A 19790-nucleotide genomic window follows, 5' to 3' on the forward strand; every position below is an offset into this window, starting at 1 on the left:
GTTAAAGGATTTTAAGAATTTTTTTCCGACATAATAATATTTTCCAACATAAATTGTCCATTTCAAGGATTTTCGTTGCAACATTGTAGAGTAAAAAAGATCGCATAATCGCAATATTGTACAGTCGAAGAATCGCATAATTTAGTTTTCTTTAAATTGTCCATTTAGAGAATTTTTGTCGCAATATTGTACAGTCGAAGAATCGCGTAATCTAGTTTTCTTTAAATTGTCCATTTAAAGGATTTTCATTCAAACATTGTAGAGTAAAAAACTCGCATAATCTAGCTCCCTTTAAATTATCGATTTAGAGAATTTTTGTCGCAACATTGTACACTAAAAAAATCGCATGATCTAGCTCCCTTTAAATTATAGATTTAACGAATTTTTGTCGCAACATTGTACAGCAGGGAAATCGCACAAACTGTCTCCCTTTAAATCGTCGATTTGGAAGAATCTTGTCGCTTCGTTGCGCATAAGAAAAACAGCGTAATCCAGCTATCCTCGAGTTATCAATTCGAAGCAATTTTGCCGCTGGTTTACACAACAGAAAAATTACATAATCGAGCACTCTCTAAATTGCCGATTTAAAACAATTTCGTCGGCTGGTTCGTGCAGCACAAGAACCCCACCTATTTTCGTGTTACCGTAACGGTCGGGTCTGCCTTTCTAATTACGCAAACGTCGTAGAAAGTGGCAAGCAAAATCTGCTGGAACCGTCGAAAGGATATTATCCTAAATGCAACACAAAGCATTTCTATTTCCGTAGAAGCTTATTCGGTTTTTGCTCGCGTCGCACTTTGCTTAACCCGGCCATCCGGTCGCCTTTCGGCGTGCCGAGAAGGAAAAAGCCGGGGACAGCGGAGGGTAACAAGGGAACTTTGTCAAAGTATCCACGTAATTAGCTAATTAAAGTTCCCGGAGCAATCTCCGTGACGAGAAGATCGTCGCTTTCCGCGGATTCTAATTGAACCAGTTCGCGAGATAAGGTCTTTAATTTGAACGTAACGGACATGGCGAGAAGTCACGAACCGGTCGACGCGACCGGATGCAATTAGGGGCTCGCAGCAGCGTGGCCGGCGCTCTGTCCCAAAAACTATACTTATCATAACTGCGGCAATTTGCCCGCGAATTACATCGGCAATCGACGGTGTAACTGAAAACCCGCGCGCGGCGTTCGTTTCGCGTTTCCCGACGCTCTTACGTCCGAGACCGGCCATTTTTGCGTCGTTGTCGCGGTGATCGCGAATCTCTGCGATTAGGCGAACCGACTTCTCGCGTTTCTGCTGCTTAATCCATTTACTTGCGACGACGGGATATCTTGTGGTAGACGCCAAACGCCGCGCGTCTATTAAGGGTTCGTTACTAACAAAAAAAGGACTTGTTTTAAGATTTTGGTCTTGTTAATATTATTTAATTATTACTAGACTGCGCATCTTCATGCAAAATTCTCTCTAAATAAAAATTCTCTATCTCGGTAGCAACAAACAGGAATGAAATAAAAATTTGTTTTCATCCTCAACATAATTGTGTTAAAATATGAATATTATATGAATTATATGAATATTATATGAATATTATATGAATATGAATTATATGAATATTATATGAATATTATATGAATATTATATGAATATGAATTATATGAATATTATATGAATATTAATTATATGAATATTATATGAATATGAATTATATGAATATTATATGAATATTAATTATATGAATTATATGAATATTATATGAATATTATATGAATATTAATTATATGAAAATAATGGGACAACAATGTTCAATTTTCGTCTCGCATTTAATCTATCGTATTCGATCTACTCGCTTTTGTCATAAATGCATAAAATCCGCAGTCCAATTATTATTGATTTCTTTAAAAAAAGAAGTGTTCGCGTCTAGAACAAACAAAGAAGCTGAAAAATTCAAATTCATCAGAGGAAATATTAGTTCAACTAAAATATCCTGGTAACATGCTGTTCGTTTATATATTTATATTCAAATAACAATGGATTTCAAAACCTAATTAAAAATCGGAGGAATTAGTGGAATAGTTTAGTTTGATCAAAACAGAAAATTAGATACTACTGATTAGGTTGCAAATATCTATTTTCTTTTATCGCTTTCTCATCTTAGGTTTTATCTTCTTATCGTTTGAAAAATGTCAAAAATGCAAATCAAGATTTGTCAGGGTACAGTGTGCACGGAAGTTATTAAACAATCTTCCAAAAATAAATAAAAATTGCGAAATACTAAAGTTTAACAATATTCATTTATACATACTGAAACTGAATGTTACAGCTCGTGTTATTTTCAAGAATTCTTCCAACTATGAAAATGTTTACGCGATTCGCTTGTGTCGCAGAAAAAAGTGGCTAGTATCGAGTGAAATCATTTTTTTCGAAAATTATACAAAAGCTTTAGATTTCGTATGTAAATTAAACATCGAAAACATCGCGTACAGTTGATTCGGAATTTTCCATGCGTCGATATCGCCGCGCGATCCAGCAAATGGAATCTTGAGAGGAAACAAGATGCGTTAACAATTTCAACGCTTGATATAACAACCCTTTAGTAATACTAGAACCGAAGTTTCCCATGGAAGCGGCAACGCCGGGCGCAAAGAAAGAAAGGAATTTCGATCGAACAATATCGTATTAGGCACACGATACTCGGCAGACCGTTTGAAACGGGAAACAGTGATTACTTTTGCGCACACCCGATAGAAACGTGAGAATGGTACTCACAATACATCTATGGGGGACTGGGGAGACCACTCTCGACGAGGCCGTGCCTTGTTGGGCATTTGCGCTGGTTTGATTGCTCACATCCTTGGGATATCTGGAAAACAATAGATTTCGAAACGTTAAACTGCGTTCCTTGGACGTTTTAGTCGCTCGTTTGCCAAATCATGTAATCGTCATTTTCATACGAAAAGTAGTGAAAATCGACAGACTACATTGCCTTTTCAAATTTCTTTTGAAATACAAAATCAAATAAACGTCATCTTTTATAATATACGTGTATAATTACAAATTGTACAATATGCATGCATAATTATAAATTGTACAATATACATGTACAATTATAAATTGATCGATATACATGTGTAATTATAGATTGTACAATATACGTGTATAAATATAAATTGTATAATATACATGTATAAATATAGATTGTTCAATATACGTGTATAATTATAAATTGTATATATACATGTATATACATGTATAATAATATAATATACATGTAAAATGCATAATTATATAATAATATAATATACATGTAAAATGTATAATTATATAATAATATAATATACATGTAAAATGCATAATTATATAATAATATGATATACATGTAAAATGTATAATTATATATAATAATATAATATACATGTATAATTATGAATTGACCAATATACATGCGTAATTATAAATTGACAAATATGCATGTACAATAACTAGACTGCGGATTTTTCTACAAAATACAAATTCTCTGCGTCAATTCCAAAAAATAGAAACTAAATAAAATATATAGCAAGTTTCTCATCATTCTATAATTATTTTGGTATATCAAAAATTGCCATTGCCATTTTTTAATTCTTTCAATCCTTCTACTATTTCAACTTTGAACTACCCAATTTCGCCATAAATGCATAAAATCCGCAGTCTGACAGTAAACTGTCCAATACACACGTATAATCGGAAACGATCCAATAAACATGTAATAACAATAAATCGCCCAATATATATGTATATATTAATCGCCCAATACATATATATATATATATATATATATATATGTGTAAAAAATAATTGCCCAACGTACAGCGTATAATAATTGTACGTATCGTATAAAAAAACTATCGGTACGAAGGCATCGATCTGTTAGAACGAACGAATCGAAGCGAAAGGCTTCGAATGTTTTCTACTGTGAATTCGCGTCATCGAAAAATGTCTTTTAAACCAACAAAGGTAAACCAGCGTGTAACCTAGTTTTTCCGAAATGTTTTTCTTCTTGATCCTGCAAAACCATTTTCTTTTCGTTCCCACTGTTTCGCATCCCACAGATGCGCAAAGTCCTGTTACGCTACCCAGTTCCGTCAAAATGTTTGACAACCGATGCAAACAAATTTTTTGTTATTTTCCTAACCTCTGCTCGCTGAATACATTTAATCCAATTAGTATGCTAAGGATACACACACAATGAGAACTACTTCTCCGAAAGAATTTATTTAACACTAGGCTGTGTGAAATTATAAAGGCACGTTTACGGAGAATTTGTTGAACAAATTTGTTTCATTGGATTAATATAATATACTATTATAACATATTATATTACGTATTATGATATATATTATTTTATATGGATATTAAATTATATTTAATAGTAATAATATACTATTATATTGCAATATATTATTATATTATATTATATGTATTATGATGTATATTATTTTATATGGACATTAAATTATATTTAATAATAATATACTATTATACTATAATATATTATTATATTATATTATATTTTATTATATTATATTATATTATATTATATTATATTATATTATATTATATTATGTATTACGATGTATATTGTTTTATATAGACATTAAATTATATTTAATAATAATATACTATTATACTATAATATATTATTATATTATATTATGTATTACGATATATATTATGTTATATGGACATTAAATTACATTTAATAATAAAATATACTATTATGATATATTATTATATTATATTATATTTTATTATATTATATTATATTATATTATATTATATTATATTATATTATGTATTACGATATATATTATGTTATATGGACATTAAATTACATTTAATAATAATATACTATTATACTATAATATGTTATCATATTATATTATACATGATGATATATATTATTTTATATGGATATTAAATTATATTTAAAATTACTAAAAATCCGAACATATGTACGCTTATTTCTATGAAGTAACATAAAATAATAGCTTTCAGTGCTCCGTGAACCTATTATTAACGAAGCCAAGAAACCTTTCGTGCAACTTCAGTCCCACTTCTGTTTCAAACGCGCTAATACGATGTTGAACTTGATCAAATCGATCGAACGTGTCAATCGATAAAATCTTTGACACAATTTAACCGGTCGTCGTGTTTGCTGGTCGCGATCAGCGCGCTATCAGCAAATATTTCGACTTCCGTCGAACCGGTGGACCTCGCGAACTCCTGAAACGCGAAATGTAAACCTCGTTCCGCCGACAGGGAATAATTAATACGTTCGCCGAAAGAGCATCGACGAGTCGGTCGAACGTAGGTCTGCACAATTGCGTGAGTGAAAAAAAAAATCAAACAACGGGCACCGAGGACAATTCGCCCGTTACGTTATTGCACGGACGAAATGAAAGCTCGCGTCGGAAACGGCCGCAACTTTTCCCATTCCGTTGGTTGACGTGTTCCGGAAGAGTTAAGAGCGCATCGTTGTTCGCGGCCGCCATTATCACGGGCCAGTCACGGTCGCAGCCGGGAGAAAACTTTCGGATTCGTATCGTCTTTAACTGAATATCTCTCTGTTAATTCTTTTTCTCTTCTATTCTCTTCCACGGTGCTCGGTCTTCTCGAGCGTCACTTCGCGTTACTTCGACGTCACTTCGCGTTACTTCGCGACTTAAGGGATATTCTGACTTAGAGATGCACTTCTTCTTTGGAACTTTTTTGCAACGGAACGAACGATTATCTTTCATTGACTTTCCGCACGTACTTTTAATAGTACTTGGTGCACGAACTATTTTTTTTTTTTAAAGTAGAAACATTTAAGAGTTCCGCAGTTACATTTTCTTGAACGAAGAATATTTAACTAAAAAAGGAGAAATTTCCTGGCTGACAATATTGCGACTGTTCTGTTCGTTGGAAATAAAGGAACAAGGTGGCAATCTCGAAAGTGCGCAATAGTATCTTTAAATTGTTTAAATGTTTTCGCCGTTTTGAATTCCGTCTATTCACTTTTGTCATAAATGCATGAAAAGTCATATTACGATAATATTATATAGTTCCTGTAATAATAATAATTTTATTTGCAAGAAACTTTCATTAAATAATATAAGAATCGAAATCTTTGTCTTTTGAAATTTTAAATTGTTTCATTTGTTATCTGAACTAGTAGACGAGTTAAAGTAATTTACAACTACCAGTGTAAAATTTCCAATAAGTGAAAATTATTAAATAAAGAAAGAGATTTCAAAATTACTCCTATTTTTAATAATAATAAAGGCGTTGCGTGAACTAGTAGGCAAATTCAAATAATTTAATACTATCAACGTAAAGTTTCCTACAAGCGAATATTATTAAATAAAAATATTTCTAAACAACCCTCCTGTTTCCAATAATATTCAATAAATACAGTAAAATTTGCATAAACAGCCGCAGTCTACTTACGAAGTACAGTAAATTCTCCCTAATCGACCTTCAGCTTGTACACAAAAATGGGCAATTAGGGAGAATTTACACACTATATCTAAAATAAAAAATATTTTCTTGCAAAGAACTTACTCATAAAATAAAAAAAAAATTTGTTGTAATGCTGACATACGTCTAAGCTAATAACTGTATCGCGACGAAGACGCCTCCTTCGGGGCAGAAGACTCCCATGGCATAATGGCCGACGAGTGACAGGAAATCAGTGGAAGAAAGGGTGGCGATTCGATCGGATCGGCTGTCTTGTCGAAATTGTCGTTCGTTTCGCCCTGGCTCGGAATCCGATTAATTCCGTTGACGCTGGAACGACAGCGAGCATTGTTCGTTCGTTACCTATTCATCGCGGGCATCGTGTTCCGCGCCACGAAATCCCGGGAAAAACGGCGGCAGGGAGGACGGGGAAGCGAGCGGTGGCGAATCGGGAGGAGCAGAATTTAGGTCGAAGTAGCACGAAGATGCTGAGACAATGGGAACGGAAATAAATCGCGACGACGACGACGACGACAACGACGACGACGACGACCCGTCCCCGGGCCCCGTTTAAAATTCACGCTTTACGCGTGAAATGTTTTCATTTTAATATTTCAATTCCTTTCCCGCCGGCCTTTTGTTATCCCGTAAAGGGATTCTAGTTGAACGGCAGAGGATTCGGCAGGCGACGCTTCCATTTTCTTAACATTGTTACGATTAAACCGCGGATCTTTATGCAAGACAAACATTTTTGTCGTCACTTAGATCAAACAGAAATTAGATGAAAATGAGTCTCTTCTTTTGACAAGGTCAATACAGTGGAAGTAATGCTGCAACGTTTTTAAATTCTTCTTCGTTTTTGATTCTCTTCGCTGTTCCGTGTACGGGTTATACATTTTTACTGCAAGTGCATCAAATCCGCGGTCTAGTTATGATAGTATAATTGTGACACTGTGTTTGATGAACGCATTATCTGGAGACATTATCCATCTATTTTACATCGATGTAAGATTTAATTTGTCTGTTATCAGCATTTGATCGCTGGAGCCAATGCGGATAAAAAATATAAATGTTGTTATAATATACAAATATAAATATAGATTGTTTTGTTAACAATAAAAATTGACAATTATATCTTCTTCGAATAATTTGAGCACATTTATAACAGTTTAATAGTACCCTTTAATTATTCTGATATGTTTTCTTACTTTTAGTACTTTTCGTACTTTGTCTACTAATTCTAACCTCGAATACATAAAATCCGCGTTCTAGTAATTATAATTTTCATAATATTTATATTAATAATTAATATATAATATTTATAAACTCCGCGTTCTAGTAATTATAATTTTTATAATATTTATATTAATATAGATATTATAAAAATTATAATTACTAGAACGCGGATTTTATATATTCGAGGTTAGAATTAGTAGACGTTATTTATAGTTATTTATAGTTATTTATAGACGTTATTTATAGCTATTTATAGTATTAGTAGAAGTTATTTATATTAATATATAAAATATATATTAATATAAATATTGTAAAAATTATAATTACTAGAACGCGGATTTTATATATTCGAGATTACGTCTATATCGAGGATATAGATTATATACATATATGTTATGTATATAAAATATATATTAATATATATTAATATGAATATATATTATATATATATTAATATATATTTTTCTGACTGTGACCTGTGCCCGATAAATAATAAATAATAAGCAACAAAACAATAAGTAGTTAATAAACTACTAGATAATAAATAGTTAACAAAAATAGTTAATAAATAACAGTTGAAATTGTATTTATAAGTAAGAATTATATTTTATTATTTTGAATATATTATATTTAGATCTATACAAATAAGTAATCATTTTCGTCTTTTATTGAAACTTCCAAATAACAAATAATTTTGTATTTTAACAGCCAGTCGAACGAACATTTACTTAAACGATGTACACAAACTCTCCTTGTATCTAGGCGGAGTCCTAGGTATCATCTGACTATGTCTCTTTGCGGTGTTTCATTGCGCTGCAGTGTTATCCTTGGTGTCCACTCTCTGCGAATGGCGAACGTGGTGGAAGCAGCGCCATCAAAAAGATCTAGAGCCAGCGAAGAAAGCGGCTTTGAGTGGACACGGTCTTCGTCTTTACATCGAGAACGGGAGAAGCGGGTCTGCTCTAGAATCTGCACTAGGAAATCTAGGTGTCCATTAACCGTAGGACGAAAGCCGAAGCCGGGTCATATATCAGCCAAAACCGAAGTTCTTCATTTATGTTGTATGTGCGCGTTGTTTCCAAATGGAATTACGTTGAACGAAGTCGCTGGTTGCTTTTATGTACACTTTAATATTATAGTACAGCTATGGTCTTAGCGATGCGTTATTTGCGTTCTATCTGCGTTCTTAGAGTTCTTAGAGTTCTGGGAGTTCTAACAGTTCTGGTGGTTCTAACCGTTCTGGTGGTTCTAACAGTTCTGGGAGTTCTAACAGAGTTCTGGTGGTTCTAACCGTTCTTGGAGTTCTAGGTGCCTTTCCGCTTGTCACCTCGGTTTTTTTGTTGATTGGTGTATGGTGGGTTTTGGTGGAGGAAATGAAGTGTTTTTGATTGGAGATGGGTGTGTCGGAAGGAACTTGAAATGAGGAGTGGGAAACTGTGCGAAAGTTCGGGTTGTAAATTTTCCGTTTTGGGAAATATGGAATTTATGAGTCGTGTTGTCTGAGGGTATTTTCGTTCGGGTGCATTTCTTACTGTCGCAGGTATATCGCTTAATTGCTCAAGGGATGGCCAGGGACGTTCGACCTTCGGTGTTGCCGTCGCAACAATGTATCAAGAAATCAATTTTTCGACAGACTCACATTTCAATTCATTAGGATACATGTTTTCAGTAACTTTACTCTAAAAAAGAAAAAGAAAAAAACGATATTATGTTACAGAAAATAGGTGAAAAGGAAGCAACGGGTATGCTAATTTTATAAGAGATTTTAATACACAAGAATCGAATATATCTTATTCAATACGTATACAATTAATTATGCTCGAAAACAAACAGCTAGTTCTACTAAAACTGATTAAACTTTTTCATTCGAAAACAAGCAAAATAAAAAAATACAAGAATTGAATATCTCTTATTAGATAAATATAAAGTTAATTATGCTCGAAAACAAACAGCTAGTTCTATTATCAACACGTATTAAATTTATATTTTATTTAAAAACAAACAGAATGAAAGAATTTAGTATGTCTTATTCGATAGATGTCAAATTAATTACGCTCGAAAACAAATCGCTAGTTCTCGTACCAAAACATATTACATTTTTTTACGTGAAAACGAACAAAATAAGAGAATACAAAAAATGTAACAGTCTTATCGGATAAATAGAAAGTTACACACGATGACCGGCTGCACAAATCTAAGCCACAGCCGTTGTTCCACGCTGGCTCGCGAAAGCACCGCGGCTCGATGAATCGAACAACAGGAAACCGGTAAGTCGAGCTCGAACGAAAATTGGCGTCGCGTGCGGCGTCGGTTTAACAAATTAAGCGAAGCTGTTTGCGGTTCGACGAGCTTAGCCTCCTCGAGAACGGGACGGCAAACAGATGGGGGTCGCGGGGGAGTCGGCTCGAATAAAACGGCGACGCCACGGAGCAGTCCGCGAAAAGAGCGCGAAGAATTCGCCGCGTTCTTCCGCAGTGATACGTGCATCGGAAGAGAAAGTTTGACAAGCATTGTTTGTTCCCGTTATCGATCATCGGCCGGCGTTGTTTGCAAACCGGCGCCGACACGACGACGATCGCTTACCGACGCCTTCGCTCGCTCCGGATTTGCCCTTCCGGCCGGCCGTTTCCGATCGCGCGCGCGCGTCCATTTCGAAAAATGAATCCCCTTCTAATCGATCAACCCCTCGCGCATCCATCTCCCGTCGATAAATCGACCGTACCTTCCGTCCGAATTCCAGTTTATCGATAACGAACGCCGCGCCGCGTCGCGCCGCATCGACTTTCCTCTTCCGCCGATCTCTGCCGATTCTTCCGGATCCATCGATCAGCTCCGCGATCGTTCGTTACAGTTCCCGTAATTGCGTTCGACGGAAGAAGTCGAGGAAAATTGATCTCGTCTGCGACTGGTGAGAGTGACTCGATTCGATTGTTCCGCCGTCTGTCTATTATTGCTGGAATAATTCGCGGGCTCCTTGATTAATTCACCTAAATTGTATTCACCTTTTGCGAGTATATTTATTCATTTATTTATTTACATATAAATGTATTTATTTATCGTAGTATGTATTTACTTAATGTAGTTATTTATATTAATATTCATATATACTGCTCAAAGAAAATTATAGCAGAGAGAAATTTTTGATAAAAATTGGCCAACTTTGACTGACGATAACTTCGCGAAAAATGATCGTAGGATGATCGTCTTTTCTTTAAATTAAAGCTTGGAGCTTGTACTACAAGATACCGTTTCTGGATCTCAAGTTCGATGCACCCTCACCGCTGTGACGCTTTAAATGTGAGGCCATGTTTGTCATATCGAAAATTACCACATAACTTTGACATAACCCTGACATAACTTTGGCATAATCTTGGCATAACTTTTGGCATAACCCTGACATAACTTTGGCATAACTTTCGGCATACCTTTGGCATAACCTTGGCATAACTTTGGATGTTTAAACTACAAAAATAAAGATTTCGTGTAGGATGACGTTTTATTGGTTTTCTAAAGTATTTAAGATAATATTAATATGAAAAGTATAGTTATATTTTTCCTAAAAATCATTATAATCTTACAAAAATTATATCGTGTTTGGTCTTATTTTAATCAGAAAAAGCTCACAATTGCATTGGCAAATCCGAAAAAGATAAAGTTGAACTCCGAATCTCGGTCTAAGGCACTTCAATCTCGACGTTTATTGGTCCTATCTGACACCATGCTCGCACATCTAATATGAATACTCTCAATTGATCACGCTGCTAGCACGACCCGAGCCTAGCACGTAGATCTGTATCGACCGTTAGTGTTGTCATTCATTTCATGTGCCACTGTAGACTTCGACGAGTTTCACTTGTGCGTCCATTCTGGTCTGTTTACAATGTTCAAGATGCCCCACTTTCCCACCTTCTCGACAGTACCAATAACAATGTTGCATTCACATGTCAGTAATCCAAATTTCAAAATAAAGCATTCTCTTCCTCAGCTTGCACATAACTGTTCACCTGAGCCATATTAACACGTTGACTGCCGCGTCAACCGTATTCGGGTGACAGCAAAAGTTCTCGTCAGGCAACGTTCACTGCGATCGCAGTTATCCTAGTATTGCAATTGGATTACTCAAGCAATTATAATTACAAATAAATTCAATCACATTCTAATTCAATTCCATCGTAATTCGCAATTCAGATCTCCATTCGATTAAATGACAATGTAATTCGCAATTCGATCGCAATCGAATTTATTGCATTACAATTACGATCGAATTATATTGATTACGATATAATTGATTTGAATGTACCTATTCTGTATAATTTTTCAGGAACATTTAATACGGTTGTCGAAAGATATTTCTATGATTAAATTACTATTATTGCAATGGTAAAAGTTACTTAACACGTTGACTGCCGCGTCACCCGTATTCGGGTGATAGCAAAAGTTCTCGTCAGGCAACGTCACCCGTAATTCGGGTGACGCTGATTTGACTACTTACGAAGGATTTCCGAAAATATTTCGACAAATATTCTACAAGAGGTAATGAAATGATTGAATTCTTATAAAAATGGTTTATTAAAAAAATTATTCGCAGTGTATAACATTAAAACATTCTCTGCAAAGTTGAGGTTGATCAGGACAGCTTGGACAAAAAGTTGTTTGTTTTTTCAGATATGCTCGTGCCTCTGATCGGTCCATTTCGTATCTTTTATTTGAACTGTAGCTTCCTCAGTATCATCAACATTTCTTTCTTCTTCCATGTAACCAATTCTCGTAAAATCTCGTCAATAGTATCTTCGTAACATTCATTATCACTAAGATTATATTTATCAGTATCCAAATCAGAATCTGACGATGTAATTTTATTTATGCTTCTCCTTCCGGGCAATCCGATCTCTTTTCATTATTGAAAAAAATAAGGGCACAGATTTTAAGTTATACCATGAATTAACAGCGCACGCTTCCTATAGCGGCACGGGTGGCCTGTAGGAGATTTTGTTGTAAATACGCGTGGCAGTCAATGTGTTAAATAGTATTTCTCGGACGCATCAAATTCCGTTTTATTTGTATGTCAAGGGGTTAATAAAATCTGCAAAATACCGTACAATTTGTGACAACGACCGCTGGTATTTACTTTAGAAAACAACGCTGCCGACATTTTCCCAACAGCGCCAAAAACCGTACTCCTAAAACTGCCGAAAAAGAAGCTGAAGAATTATTAAAGAATTTCAAAGTACAGTAAATTCTCCCTAATTACCTTGCGGCTCGATGTTATAGTTACCAATTATCAACAACCATAAAAACGGGCCGCAAAGCATGAATAATCGTATCTCCTCTCCCCAAATTGTCAATGTTTGTGTACAAACTGAGCGTCGATTAGGGAGAATTTACCGTGGTTCCGTTCCGTAATGAGTTCAGACGTCGTCGGAACATAAATTCCGATCGCAGCGGATGAAAGTCGAAGATCGATAAGAAGGGTCTGGAGTCGTCGCTCGGATCCGAGATAGTGATAACAGCCGGGCGACTACAGGAAAGTCGCGGATCCACGCGATCGAGGCGAGTCGAGCCGAGCCGAGTCGAGCCGAGAAAGAAATTTCTGAACGCAAAATTGCCGGGTGATCCGAGGGAAGAAGGGACCCGCAATCATCCCCCCGGCGTCGGTCGATTGATCGCGAACGAAAAAACGCGGGGGCGAACCGGTTGCGTGTTCCGTTCGCATGTCGAGGATGTAAGAAGCGAGGCGAGGGCGAGGCGAGGCGAGGCGGAAAGCGGCCGCGCGCGGGACGAGCCGTGCACCGTGCACGGCCTTGCGGCTGCAAGCCATTATGCAAGCGGAAGAATGTCGTGTGTTACATCGTAGCAGAGATCGTGTACACCGGTTTCTCCTCCCGGCGCGGCGTGCATCATTAACCTCCCCACCGTCCTGATCTATCGATCTCTCGGCACGCTCGCCGGTTCCGATACTCTTCAGAAAACTATTAGGTACTCGCGACAGCTATCGTCGACTTCCATCGTGCCTTCCGAATACAGGCTGCACCGAAACTCGGGGAATTTCGACGGCTGCCATCGTTTCTGTCGTCCTCGATTGGTCATCGACGGAGGGTGGTTTTTATGAATTTATGGGGAGGATTATCGAAGCCTGGTGAATTACGAAATTTTCGTGATACTGGAACGGTTTGAGAACTTTGTTACGCTATTTGAGACTTGTTACGAGGCAATATATTATTATTTTGTTTTTGAAGATGGGAAAGATCCATTTTTCATAGAGAAATAATTTTTATAGATATAGCTTGCAATAATTCCAATTGTAATAGTTTCAATTTGTAATAGTTCCCAGAAACGTTAATCAAATAATATAAAATTCTAGAGAATGTTTTTAGGGAAATAAAATGAAGAGAATCCATTTTCGATACAGAAATAATCTTTATGGACGTAAAAATCAATATTTTTACTTGTAAGAAACGTTTCTTAAATAATATAAAATTCTAGAAGAGATGATTCCAGGATCATTATAAAAATGAAAAGAATCCATTTTCAATGAAGAAATAATTTTTATACGATAAATGTAGTTTATAATTAATATCTCTGTTTGCAAGAAACGTTTATTAAATAATGTAAAATCCTAGAAACTGTTTCTAGGGATATCATAAAAATGAAAAGAATTCATTTTCAACGAAAAAATAATTATATAAATATAGTCTACAATTAATATCTTTGCTTGCGAGAAAGGGTTTATTAAATAATATTAAAATTCTAACCTTTCTCGTTCTAACATTTATCGTCCGTATATCGTTGTAAACAAAATCTCACACTGAAAAGATCGATTACACCATCACTATATTAATATATAATACATAAATAATTAACATTTGACATTTATACTTCAAGATGCGTCGTTCTTCACCATAATCACCTGCAACGCAGAAACGTCGCCTCCGCGCAAACACCGCGCAGAAAATCATTTTCCCATTAGATTAACCGATGGTTCTTCGTTCGCAGAATTTGTTTAATGGCCGAGCAATCAGCTCGGTCAACGAAATCCGCGAACCGATCGCCGTGGGAGAGAGATTAGGGTCACGAAGGGATTTCTTGGCGCGGTTCAAGGGGAGGTCTGCCCGAGCTATTCTTATTTCGGTTGATTTAAGAACAGCTCTTGCAGGAACGTTATTCAAACTCTAAACTGTGGAAACGTTATCTGACGATCGGCGATCGTTGGGTCGAAACCGCCGCCGCTGGGTTCTCTCTGCTCGGGTCTCGCTAGTTCCCGCTGGTTTCCGTTGTGTCGGTAAGCCAGCCGGCCGCGATGCGCCCGGAACACGCGAAACCTCTCTGCGAACAAGTTTTTCGCGTACCCGCGCATCCGTGACGGCCACGAAACTTTTGTCCTTGATCGACGGCCCGCCGCTTCCGGCGACCGGCCCCGGAACACTCCCGGGACCGACGCGATCCCCCGACAGACGCGCGATAATTTTACAGATGTCCTGGAACTTTTCTGCCCGCCTAACTGAATATAATCTTCGCCGGGTGCGTTCTTCTTTCGGGCTCCAAGTTCTCCGCGCGAACATCGGTCGACTCTGCGGCTGACACGCCGGACCGGCCCCGTCGAGACCGATTTTCTACGGAACGCACAGACCCACCGGACAGAAGTCGAAATTCGACCTGCATGACCTAAAAAACCCTGTGTCGTGAAATAGCAACACCATCGAGTGCGAAACGTTGTTTACCTGTCAATACAGGTAATCTATTTCAGCCCTAAATGCACAAAATCCGCAGTCTAATTATAATAAAAATCGTCCAAAGTTCGAGTAAATCTAACCTTGTTGTTGTTGTTGTTATAAAACAATTTTTATAACAACAACAACAACAACAACAAGGTTAGATTTACTCGAACTTTGGACGATTTTTAGTATAATTAGACTGCGGATTTTGTGCATTTAGGGCTGAAATAGGTAAACTAATTAGAGGCCGGTGAAGTAATCGGAAGAATTGAAGAATGTTGCCACCTTATTTGCAACTTTTTGGAAATGTCAAACGAAGGAACACGTTTTCACTTATCTCCTGTTTTATAGCATTGAAGCACATTTCTATTTTGCATAAAGATCTGCAGTCTAATTGAAATGTATGCTTCGGCGAAGAAATTTATAAAAATGAGATAAAGAAATCTCAGATAAAGATTTTTATAATTCAGGTAAACGTGAAGGGGAAAAATCAGAAAGCAGACATTTCGACTGATTTTAGTAGTTCTAGTGTTAATGGTGAAATTTATCTTGTAAAAATGCTCACAGTTTGCGCTGAGTACACTAATTTCGATATACTAATTTCATGAATAAATAATGTTATCAAAACAACAACATATTTTTGTAATTTTTCATACATAATATTTGTAAAGTTCAAGGAGACTTTTAAAAAAGTAATCAACGGGTATCTTCATGATTTTTTAGTGCATGTCGAGAAGGGATGATTTTTCGTCTCAATGGATATTTTTTGACCAGGTTTTTAGTACATTTTTCACATCGGAGCTGACCAACTGATTGCTCATTAACTGCCGATGATTAAAGAAGAATCGCCATTATTCGATGTAATTATACGTAAACACAATTTTTCGATGTTTGACCTATTATCGAATTCCGGGAAATTTTCGAAGTTTGACTTTTTGCTGATTTGTACTACTTGCTTGCAAGTAGAATAAGTCAGTAATTAATCGGGCGTTGAAAGTAGCGCGACTCAACGATAACTCGGGCACAATGAAAATATTTACAAGTTTTCGCATCGAAGTTTTCACGGGCATACCTAATTATTTATTGACTTGCGTTAACTATTAATAACAATAGAACTTACTGTTTTCTGTAAGATATGAAAAGTTATCTGAACTTCTGATAGATTCGTATTACTTGCAATTTTATTATTGGCATTGAAAGGGAGAAGGACAACGAGAAAAACGTGTCCCAAAATTATGTTACTTCCGGGAAATGAGGGTTTCCTGAGGTCATTTGAAGTAACTTTTTCCTTAGCGAAAATGCAATCCACGGCTTCGTTTACGAGTTATTAGCAAAAAACACTGACCAATGAGAGGCGAGCTCGCCTAGCACTAGACGGCCGAGCCAATCAGCGGAACTGGATTCCAGCCGCTCGTTGGTTCTGTCGCTTCGCTCCAGCCGAGCTCGCCTCTCATTGGTCACTGTTTTTCGTTAATAACTCGTTAACGATGCGTCGGAGAAAAATTTTGTAAAGGAAAAAGTTACTTCAAATAACTTAAGGAACCCCACATTTCCAGGAAGTAATATAATTTCGTGACATCTTGTATATCCGAATAATTCAGGATAATCGCATAATAAATTCACCCGCTGAATTAATAATTTCGCAAAGCTTTTAATCTCGCACTGTCTATTTCAGAATCATCTAATAAATTCCGAGCGGCTGCTTCACACATTTTCGTTAATGTAATCTGTCGACCTTGTCAGATTTCGACACATCAAAAATTAAGGAACATATTTTTGCTAGAATGGCACGGACCAGAATGGCCAAGAGAAAGTGCACGGAAGCTAGAATTAAGTAAAAAAAGAAGTGGACAAAGAATGGATTTATGCGAAACATAAAGAACAGGAAAAGAAGGGAAGTGAAAAAAGTTTAAAAAAGTGCAGAGAGAGGGAGAGAGAGAGAGAGAGAGAGAGAGAGAGAGAGAGAGAGAGAGAGATAGAGAGAGCGGAAAAATTCAAATTAGTACGTGCTTCTGCATTCTGTCCAAGCCCGATTCGAAATTCAACATGTCCGCCACCGGAATTGTAATAACTACACCGTAATGGTTGGGGAGAGCATCGCACGGTGAGTATAATAATGTGTTTGTGTTTTACCAACAGCGATTACAGAGGCTTAAATTAGCGATTAGAAACATTTATTATTCGGCGCGTGCCATTTGTATTTCCACGTGGCACGTTAAACGCGTGCAATTAGTAACGCGGCAATTGAAAGTGCCGATTAACTATTCATAGTTTGCATTAGATGTGTAATGTTTACGCCGGCCACGTATGCTCAACCAAATTTGCGGCAATTAGCTGGGCTACACGCCCCTAATTATCGAATTATATCATCTCGCGAATTGAAACGAAACGGAAACGAACGAACAGTCTGACGTCGAGATATTTTCATCGTCTGATGATTTCATATCGACTCGTACTATGTGCAGTTTCCGAAAATTTCCCGGATAAACGTTGCGACCTTTCGAATAGTTATTATTGGATCGCGGATCATTTATTGTATTAATCCATAAATTAACGAGAGACTCGTTAACGAAGGATTTTAGGTACGGTAAACTGATTTCGCATTTGTCGATTCAGGATATGAAACTGCAAGCTTCTTTCGCAAGCTTCACGTTCCGCCAGATAATTTTGAATCACGATCCAGCGATCGACTGCCACGTTCGTCCTCGTAGAGGTCGTCGTAGACGATTTTGCCGCAAAAGTTATTTTACAGCCGGGTCGAGGAGGGCGAGCGAAAAGAGTTCAGCTCGAAAAGAGAATGGTTCGATCGTTTTCCGGGGCCGAATGGCTACTTTAAAGGTTTAATGTTCAACGTTCCCGTAACACGCGAAATTTGTGGAAACTTTTGCTATCCGCAGTCGAAGCCGCTCCACCGGATCGATAATTTCGAAGGAAGTTCTGCATAATATCGGCGGAAGCACCGCGATTCAAACTTCCCGGTCAAGAACCAGCTCCATGGCACAATTACGTGGAACCGCGAGCGAACGGTGCAACAAATTCGATTGTTATTGCGACAATGCCGTACCGGCGGGCGCAGACTTCAATTTACCATACCCCGTGCTTCCAATAATTTAATTTGGCGGCTATTAATACGAGCTGTTATTTCGGGACCGGTTACACGCGGCGACGTTATATCCTGACGAAAAATTTAACGAATCTAATGGCATACGAATTAATTGTAATAGGCAATATTATTCGGTCGCTGTATAATTAATTTTCGATCGAAACGGAGATCAGATTTAATTAGCAGTTTGCGATTTTGGGAAATGCAGAACGCTCTATTAGATATTACGGTGAAGTTGGTTTTGGTAATTAGTGGGCCGCTGACGTTTACGCGAAATAAAAATAGTCCGCGTCGATTCTAAATGGATGCTGAATGAGTTGTTTGTGCTTTCGTTAATAATTACGATAGATTGGCTATGGTTCGTTGATATTTCAAAATTATTTTCGTGTTTCTACTATTTCAAACTTCTATCCTGAAGTGGCAGATAAATTTTTTGTTTAAATCACCTTGTCAAAATTTATGAGAAATGGCGTATAGCACGTCATTTTAAAAAAAAGTCCAACTGCACTATGATACTGTAGTTGATATTGGATAATTCACAATTTTGTTGGAATATTTCATGTTTAATATAAATTTCCAAGGTTAAAAAGTATTCGTACAACATTCTGTCTATTTTTGGCATAACTTTTTTCGTGGCTTTGTCGACGATTGGTCGAAGATACCTTGTAGATTGTTCGAAGGTACCTTGAAGATTGTTCGTAAGTTATTCGAAGGTACCTTGATGGTTACTCGTAGGTTGTTCGAAGATTGTTCGAAGATAGCTCGTAGGTTCTTCGAAGGTAGCTCGGAGGTTGCTTCAAGGTTGCTTAACCCTTTCGGTACGAGCGCCGGATATATCCGGCATCCATCCGATGACCAATATGGACGAGTGCCGAATACATCTGGCATCCATGTAAGCCATATTTCTGTAGGCCCTTTACAGAATGTTTACAGGAAACATTTAACCCTTTCGATACTACGAGCCACTATAGTGGCCCTCCATAAGATGCCATCGAGGTACTAAGGGCCACTATAGTGGCCCTCCATAAGTTCGATCGTTCGTAGCGAATAAAGTCAGTGCTTACTGCAGAAAGCTAATTCACCTTGAGGGCTCAGCAAGACTAAACTGAAAAATATCGACTGTCCTTGACTGACTCGGGTCTCTTATTTATATTACGTCCCCCAAAAAGGCCACGCCTGTTTTGGGGGACTCGCTGTCTTCTTTTACCCCCGTTTAGTTTGGCGGGGGAGACAGCCATCGATGAACCCTCGCTGCCGCGGTACGCGGTCAGGCGG

At 37.2% G+C, this 19790-nt stretch overlaps 1 protein-coding gene across 1 annotated transcript in view; it reads right to left on the reverse strand.

Annotated features, from left to right (window-relative positions):
- Hs3st-A (Heparan sulfate 3-O sulfotransferase-A) overlaps positions 1-19790 on the reverse strand; it is a 210557-nt gene that overhangs the window by 22656 nt on the left and 168111 nt on the right. Inside the window, exon 3 of the mRNA XM_033482615.2 lies at positions 2754-2847. Coding sequence (XP_033338506.1) covers positions 2754-2812 — 59 coding nt within the window. The 5' untranslated portion in view covers positions 2813-2847. The remainder of the gene's footprint in view (positions 1-2753; positions 2848-19790) is intronic.

The sequence above is a fragment of the Megalopta genalis genome, chromosome 1 (genome assembly GCF_051020955.1).
Source record: "Megalopta genalis isolate 19385.01 chromosome 1, iyMegGena1_principal, whole genome shotgun sequence".
NCBI lineage: Eukaryota > Metazoa > Arthropoda > Insecta > Hymenoptera > Halictidae > Megalopta > Megalopta genalis.